Source organism: Pan paniscus, chromosome 3 (genome assembly GCF_029289425.2).
Source record: "Pan paniscus chromosome 3, NHGRI_mPanPan1-v2.0_pri, whole genome shotgun sequence".
Taxonomy (NCBI): Eukaryota; Metazoa; Chordata; class Mammalia; order Primates; family Hominidae; genus Pan; species Pan paniscus.
Window position 1 is genome coordinate 167,343,716 of NC_073252.2, and position 13,111 is coordinate 167,356,826.

The following is a 13,111-nucleotide window of genomic DNA, read 5'->3' on the forward strand; positions in this document are numbered from 1 at the left end:
ATTCTGACACATGCATACAATGTGTAATGATCAAATAAGAGTAACTGGGATATCGTCAGCAGCTGCTTTTAAACATTAAGAATAAAAGCTCTCTCCCTCTCCCTCTCCCTCTCTTCCTCTCTCCCTCCTTCCCTCTCTCCCTCTCTCCCTCTCCCCACGGTCTCCCTCTGATGCCGAGCCGAAGCTGGACTGTACTGCTGCCATCTCGGCTCACTGCAACCTCCCTGCCTGACTCTCCTGCCTCAGCCTGCCGAGTGCCTGCGATTGCAGGCGCGCGCCACCACGCCTGACTGGTTTTCGTATTTTTTTGGTGGAGACGGGGTTTCGCTGTGTTGGCTGGGCTGGTCTCCAGCTCCTAACCGCGAGTGATCCGCCAGCCTCGGCCTCCCGAGGTGCCGGGATTGCAGATGGAGTCTCGTTCACTCAGTGCTCAATGGTGCCCAGGCTGGAGTGCAGTGTCATGATCTCGGCTCGCTACAACCTCCACCTCCCAGCCGCCTGCCTTGGCCTCCCAAAGTGCCAAGATTGCAGCCTCTGCCCGGCCGCCACCCTGTCTGGGAAGTGAGGAGCGTCTCTGCCTGGCCGCCCATCGTCTGGGATGTGAGGAGCCCCTCTGCCTGGCTGCCCAGTCTGGAAAGTGAGGAGCGCCTCTTCCCGGCCGCCATCCCATCTAGGAAGTGAGGAGCGTCTCTGCCCGGCTGCCCATCGTCTGAGATGTGGGGAGCGCCTCTGCCCCACCGCCCCGTCTGGGATGTGAGGAGCGCCTCTGCCCGGCCGCGACCCCGTCTGGGAGGTGAGGAGCATCTCTGCCTGGCCGCCCTGTCTGAGAAGTGAGGAGACCCTCTGCCTGGCAACTGCCCCGTCTGAGAAGTGAGGAGCCCCTCCGCCCAGCAGCCGCCCCGTCTGAGAAGTGAGGAGCCCCTCCGCCCAGCAGCCACCCCGTCTGGGAAGTGAGGAGCATCTCCGCCTGGCAGCCACCCCGTCCGGGAGGGAGGTGGGGGTCAGCCCCCGCCAGGCCAGCCGCCCAGTCCGCGAGGGAGGTGGGGGTGTCAGCCCCCCGCCCGGTCAGCCACCCCTCCGGGAGGGAGGTGGGGGGGTCAGCCCCCCGCCCGGCCAGCCGCCCCGTCCGGGAGGGAGGTGGGGGGGGTCAGCCCCCCGCCCGGCCAGCCGCCCCGTCCGGGAGGGAGGTGGGGGGGTCAGCCCCCCGCCCGGCCAGCATACCCGTCCGGGAGGGAGGTGGGGGGGTCAGCCCCCCGCCCGGCCAGCTGCCCCGTCCGGGAGGGAGGTGGGGGGGGTCAGCCCCCCGCCCAGCCAGCCGCCCCGTCCGGGAGGTGAGGGGCGCCTCTGCCCGGCCGCCCCTGCTGGGAAGTGAGGAGCCCCTCTGCCCAGCCACCACCCCGTCTGGGAGGTGTGCCCAGCGGCTCATTGAGAACCGGCCATGATGACAGTGGCGGTTTTGTGGAATAGAAAGGGGGGAAAGGTGGGGAAAAGATTGAGAAATCGGATGGTTGCCGTGTCTGTGTAGAAAGAAGTAGACATGGGAGACTTTTCATTTTGCTCTGTACTAAGAACAAATTCTTCTGCCTTGGGATCCTGTTGATCTGTGACCTTACCCCCAACCCAGTGCTCTCTGAAACATGTGCTGTGTCCACTCAGGGTTAAATGGATTAAGGGCGGTGCAAGATGTGCTTTGTTAAACAGATGCTTGAAGGCAGCAAGCTCATTAAGAGTCATCACCACTCCCTAATCTCAAGTACCCAGGGACACAAACACTGCGGAAGGCCGCAGGGTCCTCTGCCTAGGAAAACCAGAGACCTTTGTTCACTTGTTTATCTGCTGACCTTCCCTCCACTATTGTCCTATGACCCTGCCAAATCCCCCTCTGCGAGAAACACCCAAGAATGATCAATAAAAAAATAAAAATAATAAATAAATAAATAAATAAAAAGAATAAAAGCTTAGCCTGGTTGCGGTGGCTCATACCTGTAATCCCAGAACTTTGGGAGGCCAAGGTAGGTGGATTACTTGAGGCCAGGAACTATTTGCCAGGAACTAGTGAACAACAACAAAAATCCCTACCCTCATGAATTTCTGCACTGTAATGGAGGAAACTGGTAATAAACTAATTGAAAATAGATTAGAAAGTGATAACATTGTGGAGAAAAACAAAGCAGAGTAAAGTAGAGTAGAAACGTGGGAATGGCGTAGAGGGATGGTTATTACTTGATATAGTGTGATCAAGAAAGGCTCTATTCATAAAGCAAGTTTTGAGCACAGACCTCAAAGACAAGACAGCAGCAAGTACAAACTTGTTTTTGCAGGTAAGTACTTGGCATGTTTAAGGACAACAGGTTTGGCAAGGCTGTACTGGGACTAGCAAGGGAAGAGTAGCAAATGAGACTTGGAAAGGTAATGAGGCTGTCGGGGGCTTCGTAGACAGTTGTAAAGACTCTGGCTTGCTTTTTTTTCTTGAAACCAAGTCTCACTCTGTCTCCAGGCTGGAGGGCAGTGGCATGATCTCAGCTCACTGCAACCTCTGCCTCTCAGGTTCAAGCAATTCTCCTGCCTCAGCCTCCTGAGTAGCTGGGACTACAGGCACACACCACCATGCCCGGCTAATTTTTTTTTTTTTTTTTTTTGTATTTTTAGTAGAGAAGGGGTTTCACCATGTTGGCCATGATGGTCTCAATCTCTTGACATCGTGAGATCAAGGTCACAAGGCCCACCTCCCAAAGTGCTGGGATTACAGGCAGGAGCCACCGGGCCCGGCCGACCCTGGCTTTTACTGAGTGGGATGAAAAGACACTGAAAAGTTTCAAGCAGGAGAGTGTAACGATCTGACTTCCATCATAAAAGGAACATTTGGGCTGCTCACATGAGAACAGACTAAGAGGGTAAGTCTGAAAGCAGTTAGACTAATCATGAGATTATTATAACCCTGGTGGAAAGTGAGGGTGGCTAGGACTAATATGGTGGTAAAAATAAGGAGAAGTAGTCAGACCGTGAATATATTTTGAAGTCACAATTGACAGGATATGACGTAGAAAGAGTAGTCAATAATGACTCCAATATGGAAGATGAGAACAAATGGAAGGGCAGAGTTCCCATTTACTGAAATAAGTAAGATCAATTTGGAGAGAAAATGAAATCAAGAGTTCATTTTTATATATGGTAATTTTGAGATGTCTATTAGAAACACAGCTGGAGATGTAAAGACAGGTATCAGTCTCCAGTTCAGGAAAGGAGTCCAAGTTGGAGATACAAATTTGAGAGTCAGCTTATAGATGTTATCCATTAGAAAGTTCGTATGGATACAAAAAAGAAGATATCTGAGGCCTGAGACCTTGAGCACCTCAGCATTTAAAAGCCCTGGAGGTGAGGAGGAACTTGCAAAGGAGGCTGAGAAGCAGCAGTCAATGAGGTAGGAAGAAAACCAGAAGAATGTAATACCAGGGACTCAAATGAAGAAAATATTTCAAGAAGGAGGGGGCAATCAAGTGAGTCAAAAACTGAGGTCAAGGAAGAAGAAAAATGACCCATGGATTTAATTTATATAGACATCAGGAGCCATTTCACAACAGCTGTTTCATAACAGCTGTGACAAAGAAAGCCATGAGTGAAGTGGGTTCAAAATGAAATGAACTGGAGACAGTATAGACAATCTTTTGGGAAAGTTTTGTTGTTAAAGGGACCAGAAATATAGAGAGGTAGTTGGAAGGACATAAGGGAAAGTTCCTTTTTAAAAAGACTTAAGATATAGGATATTTGTTTGCTAACATGAATGATTCAGTAGAGAGAAAAAACTATAATGATGCAGGAGAGAGCGCAAAGTCCTTTAGCAGGCAAAAAAGAATCACAGTATGCAAATGATTGAGTTGATCCTAACTGGGAACAGAAACAGGTCATCCGAAGTAAAAGGAAGAAAGGTAAAATATTTGCCAACAGGTAAGACTGACTAGCAGAAGTAATTGTGGGAAAGTTTTCTTCCAATTGCTTCTATTTTCTCAGTGAAGTAGGAAGAAAATATTGGTCCTTGTGAAAAGCAAAGAGAAGGTAAAAAATAATCACCTAGGAAGTAGAAGAGTAAATACACTGAGGAAATATAATAGGGTGACCAGAAGGTGCTAATTTGATATTGTTGGTTACATATTGAAAGTTAGACTAGTTACAATAGTCATATGCTTTCTCCAGCCATATTCCACTGACCAGCTTCAGGCACAAATGAAGTGGAGAGTTGGATTTCACAAAGTTAAGTTTTTTGGTTATTGGTAATAATGGAAGAGAGGGCAAGAGAGCTGACCATTTGGAAATTATTATAAATGAATATGGAATTTAAGCCAGGTAAGGAAAATAGAAACAAAGAGGGGGAATAAAGGAAGTTATTAGGATTCATGGATCCAAATGGGACAGACGTTTTGGAGGCAGACTCCTAAAGAAGTAAGCTAGAAACACAGGAAGTGGTGATCAGGGAACGGGATGATTATAAATGAGGCTAAGAAAGAGTTGTTATTATTGATAATAAAAATTTTAATGGCATGGCCATAGGTGAGAGTTTCAAGTTAAAGTGGGAGACAAGATATTTGAAAGAGAATGATCAAGAAAATAAGCCAGGCACGGTGGCTCATGCCTGTAATCCCAGCACTTTGGGCAGCCAAGGCAAGAGCATTGCTTGAGCCCAGGAGTTTGAGACAAGCCTGGGTAACATAGTGCAACCCCACCACTACAAAAAATAAAAAATTAGCTGGGTGTAGTGGCACTTGCCTGTGGTTCAGCTACTCAGGAAGTTGAGGAGGTGGATTGCTTGAGCTCAGGAAGTGAAGGCAGCAGTGAGCCATGACCGCACTACTGTCCTCTAGCCTGGGCAACAGAGCAAGACTCTTTCTCAAAAAGAAAAGAAAAGAGAAAGAAAGAAAATGAAAACAAAAGGCCATGTTCTATAGGAAGTATCATCTTTTTTTATACTAAAACTGTAAAGAATTATGACAATATTGGAAGGAGTGACAGTGAGTCAGGTGTTAAACTCTTCAAAAGACAACGGTTGGCGGGGCGTGGTGGCTCATGCCTGTAATCCCAGCGCTTTGGGAGGCCAAGGCGGGCGGATCATGGGGTCAGGAGATCGAGACCATCCTGGCTAACATGGTGAAACCCCGTCTCTAATAAAAATACAAAAACAAAATTAGCTGGGTGTGGTGGCGGGCGCCTGTAGTCCCATAGTCCCAGCTACTCGGGAGGCTGAGGCAGGAGAATGGCGTGAACCCGCGAGGCGGAGCTTGCAATGAGCTGAGATTGTGCCACTGCACTCCAGCCTGGGCGACAGAGGGAGACTCCACCTCAAAAGAAAAAAAAAAAAAAAGACAAGTGTCTACAGATGATCTTAACACAGAAGAGCAGTAGGTGATACAGTCTGGTAGCAAAAGCATCAAGGTAGAGGGATGAGGAGAATGGCAGGATCAGGCAGCAGGGAGAGTCTGGCAATGAGAAGCAAGGGAAACATTTCCTTCATCCTACCTCTAGACCCAATAATATTAAGGGATTAGAGAAAACAGCCAGCATGTAAGAGAGCTGCACAACAGTGTGTTCAGGGACAAACCAGGTTTTCAAGCAAAAAAGGTGAAGACATCTTTAGAAGTTTAAAATACAGTGGATTTTGCCAAGAATGTACTATAAGAGAGTTTTCTGGAAGAGATTACAGGTTGGTGCAAAAGTAATGGCGGTTTTGCTTTCAATGACAAAAACCCCAATTACTTTTGCACCAACCTATAGAAAACTATGCAGGGGTGGGGGCAGATCAGAGTATGACCAGAGTCTTACAGCAATAGGAGAGTCTAGGCAGTGAGGGAAAGCTGGAGTCCTAGGCTTCCTGTGGTGACTGAAGTAAAGAGAGATAAAACGATAAGATGGAATTGGCCCACTTAGGTTTGAATACATCTTTTTAAAGATAGATAAAACCAGCAGGCCAGTTATCATATTGCCCCTCAGCTCCAAATCTACTCTTCATTGTCCAGCTTGTGATGCTAGAGCTGGACGTTGTAAACATTTCTTCTTTGATTGCTAACACAATATTAAGCTTTGTCAGTAAAACTGAGAGGGTCACTGCAAAGGCAGAAGCTTCTCTTCCTGATTAGTGTGTTTCCTTTCTTCCTGTTACTGCAGCAAGTGGGACAAACAGCAGCACTCACCCCTACGGGCACCTTCCAGGAGTGTTTGGCCAGTGCCCCTACCAGCTTCCCTGTGAGTTTCAGCGGCACCTGCAAGAAGAGCTTCCCACAGAATTCTGCTGGTGCCTCAGCCAGCATCCCAGCTAGAGCAGCACCAGATAAGTTCCACTGGCACCCCAGCAGGCTTCCCAGGGAGTTCAACGGCTCCTCAAGTGGCTTCCCAGTACATTCTACTGACACTCCAGGCAGTTTCGCAGGGAGTTTCGTCAGCTCCACAGTGGACACTTTCCTCTTTGCCAGCCCCAGACTGTGGGGCCATCGAGTGAGCTACTGCCATACCTACCCAGTAAGGTCTGAATCTCAGCCTTCGCGATGGGGTTAGGGTTTCTTTAAAAATTTGTGTCTTCTTTGGGTACTCTGCCTCAGCACTAGGAATAGCAGCTGCTTCCTGTATCTGCTATTACTGCATGCTTTAAAAAAAAAATTTTTTTTTACAATCTCTCATTTTATTGTTTATTATAATTTTTCTAAATTTCTTTTTTGTTTTTTTTTTTTGAAACAGAATCTCATGGTCACCCAGGCTGTAGTGCAGTGGCGCACTCTTTGGCTCACTGCAACCTCCGCCTCCCCGGTTCAAGTGATTCTCCCACTTCAGACTCCTGAGTAGCTGGGACTATACGTGTGCGCCACCACACCTGGCTAATTTTTGTATTTTTAGTAGAGAAAGGGTTTCACCATGTTGGCCAGGCTGGTCTGGAACTCCTGACCCCAAGTGACCCACCCGCCTTGACCTCCCAAAGTGCTGGGATTACAGGCGTGAACCACCACACCTGACCTATGATAGATTTTAAACAAAGTGACTGATCATTCCTACTATATAAAGTTTATCTTACAGCAGTGTGTATACATACATATCTAAGGCTGTGTATATGTATATGTATGTGTATGTAATCCAAAATGAAACAAGCTCCATATACCAAAGCATGCAGCTACTGACATAAAGAAAATGTCAAATTCCTGCAACTATCACTGTGTTCTTGGGCATGTCGCTTAAATTCTACAGGTCTTCATTTTTCATCTGAAATATGACAGAGTAGATTATATGATCACATTCCTTCCAGCTCTATGATTCTGTTTATCTGACTGTGAATTCTCAAATACCAAATATTTCCAGATTTTTATCAAGAATGTCATAGGTATTTATTTCATTTATGCACAAAAACAAATGGCTCTGCTTAGGTTGCTCAAAAGTTATTTCATTTATAATGTCACTCGCTTTTTATTACACTAATTATATTACTTAATATATTTACTTAATGACTTTTTATGACTCCTGTAAGGCTTCTCAGTTTTAGAGGACTGGTAAAACACAGAAGGAGGACATTCCTTGGTAACTTAATAAAAGTAATCCTATAATATCAAGGTAACTGAATTGAGCTGCAATGAAATAAGGTTGAATTGAATTTGTTATTAACACATGGTATGTAACATGATCATACCTGTTTATGTTTTTGCAGTGGTTTCTTTTCGTGTAATTTTTTATCTCCGTATTTCTTATATGCTAAAGGTATTCCATATTTAGCGGCAGGCTTTGTAATTTTCTGAGCAGGCATAACAGAAATCGAGTTTTGTCCTGAAGCTGGTCTTTTAGCTAGATGAAAAGATACAAAGAATTTTGTCTGCAGTTCTTTACATTAACTCTTTACTTTCAGAATTCTTCAAGATAGCACTGTTTAATTTTCATAATCATTGATAGTATTTTAAACTTTCTATCAAATATCTTAATTCATCCCTTAGTATTTACTAATGCCTTAACTATTTTACCCTAAAGTCACTTTTTGACAGAAGCTAAAAGCCATATTCCTCTAACATGCTGAAGTTTTTAATATTAAAAAAAAAAATCCCTGAAATTGACTGTGAGTGATGGTTGCACGTATCGGTGAATATACTAAAAATAATTTAATCATGAATATACTAAAAAAAATTTAATTGTAGACACCAAATGTATAAACTGTATGGTATGTGAGTTATGTATCAATAGAGCTGTTAAAAATAAAGGCCAAGCGCGGTGGCTCACGCCTGTAATCCCAGCACTTTGGGAGGCCGAGGCGGGTGGATCACGAGGTCAGGAGATCAAGACCATGGTGAAACCCTGTCTCTACTAAAAATACAAAAAATTAGCTGGGCTGGTGGTGGGCGCCTGTAGTCCCAGCTACTTGGGAGGCTGAGGCAGGAGAATGGCGTGAACCCGGGAGGTGGAGCTTGCAGTGAGCCGAGATTGCGCCACTGCACTCCAGCCTGGGCGACAGAGTGAGACTCCGTCTCAAAAATAATAATAATAATAATAATAATAATAATAGTTTTTTAAAAATTCACATTTTAGAAACTACTTTCAAAATCAGAAGATAATCAAGAGCCACTGTTAAGCATTAATTACATCAATATAAGCAACTTTTTTCCTTCATATAATGTCTGAATGGTATCTATACCTATAGACCTGACAAAAAAGAAATATCTTAAAACAATCATTATCATTAAGGGTTCCACAGAATGGGTACCTTAAAGACTGCTGGCAGAAATATAAATTGGTTACACTTTCTGGAGAGCAATCTATATTAAGAATATTATTTATGAATTGATATTAAAGAAATAATCAGAGAAACTCCATGCACAAGAATAAACCCTGCAGTATTATGTATTTAACCCTTAATGAAGCCTAGATGAGGTTCAGTCTTAGAAGGGATAAGTTCAAGAAAAACACCCTAAGGTAATAAAAAGGAAATTCTACTATTTATTCACATCTCTGGAGGATATTAAAAGAAGTCAGAGTCTACATAAACCCTTATTGAAACCCTCTTTCCCTCTCTTATTTTTAATATCTGCCAAGATACCCCTCTGCTCAAACTCCCCTAAAGCCTAAGCAGCAGCTTGCTTTCTTCCACTTGCAGACTGCTCTCTAGCTCAGGATTTTATATTGTGCTAAATCAATTTAAATCAATCTCTTCCAGAAGTGTTCTTACTTTTTAGGAGGGGAAAGGAGAAAAAAATTTAACTGGTAGTTCAAAATGAAATCCTACCACTAAACTCAGTTCTTCAAAAAAATGTAATTGTAATAGAAAATGTTCATCATATAATAGTATAAATTAAAAGAAACAAAACTTCTAATAACGCATTCTCAATTTGTAGTTATTATGCATATATCATCACAGAAAAATATATCAAATATAACAGTGTGTGTTAAAATTGGGGTAATTTTTCTTTTAAAACATTTTTATAATAAATATCTATTTTGCATATAATTTAGTAAACTGTTTTAAAAATAAAAACAATATAAGCCATTAAGTCGGCATTTTAGAGATTCAGAAGTAATTTTTGTTGACAATATGGGATATACGACGTGATAGGGTAAGGTTTTCCAAACACATACTCCAACTGCATCTTGACCCAGAAACCAGGAAGCATGAGAAAAAAAAGATTTCCCTTTGAGAGTTCAACTGTACAATCAAATTAGAACATACACACACACATATACACACACAGTCACAATACTGCAACCTGGCTAAACGTGTTAATAGAATCAAAGAAATACAGCGCATGCCAGAAAAGGGGCTAGAGGCGCAAAAGCATAAAAAATAAAGATTTCTAAGAAACAGATATGAACAGTCCCATCTACTTTCCAGAGAAAAGAAAGAATTACTTATCTGATTTTAGAGTATTTTTCAGGATCATTGACAAGGCTACCTATGGCATGAAGTTTAACATAGGGGACTGGAGGCGACAAGGTATTTATCAGTAATACTACTCCTATTAAGCATTTCATTCAACCAAATGCTCTTACGACAAATTACTTTCTAATTTCTATATGGGTTTATCCATGTGGAAAGAACGTGCTGACACTGGGTATTTCCAGCTTTTGTGACAAAGAGCCTTTTGATTAAGATATGACTTCTATGAAGCTTGACTGCCCACTGCCCAGAGAAATCATGCTGATTCTTGGTCTCTTGTAAATTCTGTTTAAGTGAGTTGACTTCTCAGGGATTGGTGGTCTCTGCAATGAGAGGATGTCTAAGGGTCTTTAAGAAAGGCTAAATGCAGCTGGTGGCTCATGCCTGTAATCCCAGCACTTTGGGAGGCCAAGGCAGGCAGATCACGAGGTCAGGAGATTGAGACCATCCTGGCCAACAGGGTGAAACCCTGTCTCTACTAAAATACAAAAAATTAGCTGGGCGTGGTGGTGGGCACCTGTATTCCCAGCTACTTGGGAGGCTGAGGCAGGTGAATCCCTTGAACCCGGGAGGCAGAGGTTGCAGTGAGCTGAGATTGCACCACTACACTCCAGCCTGGCGACAGAGCAAGACTCCATCTCAAAAAAAAAAAAAAAAAGACGGGCTAAATGCAGCTTGCCTTCCTGAGAACGCACTGTCATACCACTTCTAGCTAAATGGGCTCATTTTTATGATACATATTTTTATTAATTTGTCCAAACTCAAAATGGAGTAGTACAAATAATTACATTTGAAAAACAATATACCCTTCACGTATTAAATAACTTCCATTGATTTTAGAAATCCATTCTGAAATCATTCTATTCAGGAAAAAAATAATTTCCCTCTCACATAGATACATCTAAATACATATACATAGTATATAACCATATCCACAATCTTACAATGATTCTAATACCACTGGTCACATTGTTTAAAAGAAAACCTATCTTTAATGAAGTGCTTGACTTCACATTCACTTACTTAAAAAAATTCAGAATATGAAATATTTCTCAAAGAAAATATTTTACAACTGGGTGCGGTGGCTCACGCCTGTAATCTCAGCTCTTTGGGAGGCCGAGGCGGGTGGATCACCTGAGGTCGGGAGTTTGAGACCAGTCTGGCCAACATGGTGAAACCCCATCTCTACTAAAAATACAAAAAATTAGCTGGGCTTGGTGGTGGATGCCTGTAATCCCAGCTACTCGGAGGCTGAGGCAAGAGAATCACTTGAACCTGGGAAGCGGAGGTTGCAGTGAGCCGAGATTGTGCCACTGCGCTCCAGCCTGGGCAAGAGCGAAACTTCATCTCAAAAAAAAAAAAAAAAAAAAGATAATATTTTATATAAAGATTTACACCAAAATTGGACATTTTATAATTCTATAACAACGTTCTCAAAATATCAGGTAGGCATTTGATAAAGACATAAGATTTCAAGCCAGATTTCATTTAAATAAAATGAACAATAAATGAGAATGTTATTAATTTATAAGAAACTGTATATTGCCATAAATCATTAATAATTCTAAGGTGCATTTTCTCTGGATTAAATTTATCCTAGAATTATCCCAACTTACTATATCTACATATATTTCCAGTTTAATTAGGGTTGATTATCGCAAACAGATGAAAGGTTTCATATCAGATTTCATTTACCTGGTATAGGCTGTGATCCAAACTTTGAAAATGTTTTTAGACAAAATTCTTCTGCAATAAGCTGAGATTGAAAGAGAAAAAAAATTAGAAAAGATGTTACATTTTCAAAATAAAAAACCTACCCATTAATTATAATACATCTTCCCCTTTTTCAGTAGTAATTATGCTGCCAAATAAACTGTACTAAAACCAAGTTGTTAAAAAAAAAAAAAAAAGAAGCCCAGGTGTCGTGGTTCATGCCTGAAATCCCAGCACTTTAGGAGGCTGAGGGGAAGATCGCTTGAGCAAGGAGTTAGAGTTCAGCCCTGGCAACATGGTGAGATCTCGTCTCTATTTTAAAAATTAAGAAAAATAAAAAAAAATCCATTCAATAAATTCCTCTCATGCTTACTCCCTCCCAATCTTATTTATGTATGTATCTGTGGGTGTATGTTTTTGAGACAGGGTCTCACTTTGTTGCTCAGGCTGGAGTACAGTGAGACAACAATGGCTCACTGCAGCCTTGACCTCCTAGGCTCAAGCAATCCTCCCATCTCAGCCTCCTATTAGTTGGGACCACAGGCGTGTGTCACCATGCCAGGCTGATTTAAAAAAAATTTTTTTGGTATATTTTTTATGGAGATGGGGGTCTCCTTATGTTGCTCAGGCTGGTCTCGAATGTATGGGATCAAGTGATTCTCCTTCCTCAGTGTCCCAAAGTCCTGGGATTAAAGGTATGTGCCACCGTGCCCAGCACCAATTTATTTTTATTAGTTCTCCAGATAGAGGCTTTCTTCTCAAATTAATGTAATGAACAAGGTAGGCATCCATACATTACTTGCCTATTTCATCTCTCAGCAATTTAACACAACTACCTATCTGGAAAAATCTCTATATTCTGTGTGCATCCATAGCCTTCACTTTCTTCAAAACTATTGAAGAATCTCTTCATTATCAAAAGAAATTATCTAGTAATCTCTCAGTTATTTTAATTTACTCTGAATCCTCTTAACATCTCCAATGAGTTTTGTAGCTCATAATTATAAATTATAACTAATTTTATTAAGTTATTGAATATGTAAATATTCTTAATTTAACAAATGTACCCATTTAATATTAGTATAAACGCTCCATTATATATTCTCCAGCATTTATAAACATAGATGCTTATAAATCAGGAACAAAAATCATTTACATTTTCTGCAAGTAATTTTTTCTCCTTACTCCATATTTTTCTCTCCTTAACTTCAAAACTATGATACCAACAAAGAATTAACTCGATTTATGCTTTTTTTTCTTACTTTGTGGGGAAGGCAAAGGCAAGTGAATTTTCTCTTTTTTCAAGAGAACTGATTCTTGGTGAGAGAATCTTCCTATATTAACAGTGGTCCAGACACTCCAATAGGCAAAAAAAAATACGTGATCTGAGGGGGTCGTTTTTCCCATTAAGAAAACCCCTAGAGCAATTCTCAAAGTCTCATACCAGCAGGATCAGCATTACCTGGAACTTAGTAAACATGCAAACTGTCAGGCTCCACCTCAAAATTACTGAAA

General features: G+C 42.2%; 1 protein-coding gene across 14 annotated transcripts in view; it reads right to left on the bottom strand.

Moving 5' to 3' along the window:
- The window catches only part of NEK1 (NIMA related kinase 1), a 214,055-nt gene that overhangs the window by 168,819 nt on the left and 32,125 nt on the right, over window positions 1-13,111 (bottom strand). For all 14 annotated transcript variants that reach the window (XM_057302209.2, XM_063603986.1, XM_055111995.2 and 11 more), the window contains 2 exons: window positions 11,579-11,639; window positions 7,658-7,809 (listed from right to left, as the gene is read on the bottom strand). In XM_057302209.2, the coding sequence (XP_057158192.2) occupies window positions 7,658-7,809; window positions 11,579-11,639 (213 nt within the window). The remainder of the gene's footprint in view (window positions 1-7,657; window positions 7,810-11,578; window positions 11,640-13,111) is intronic.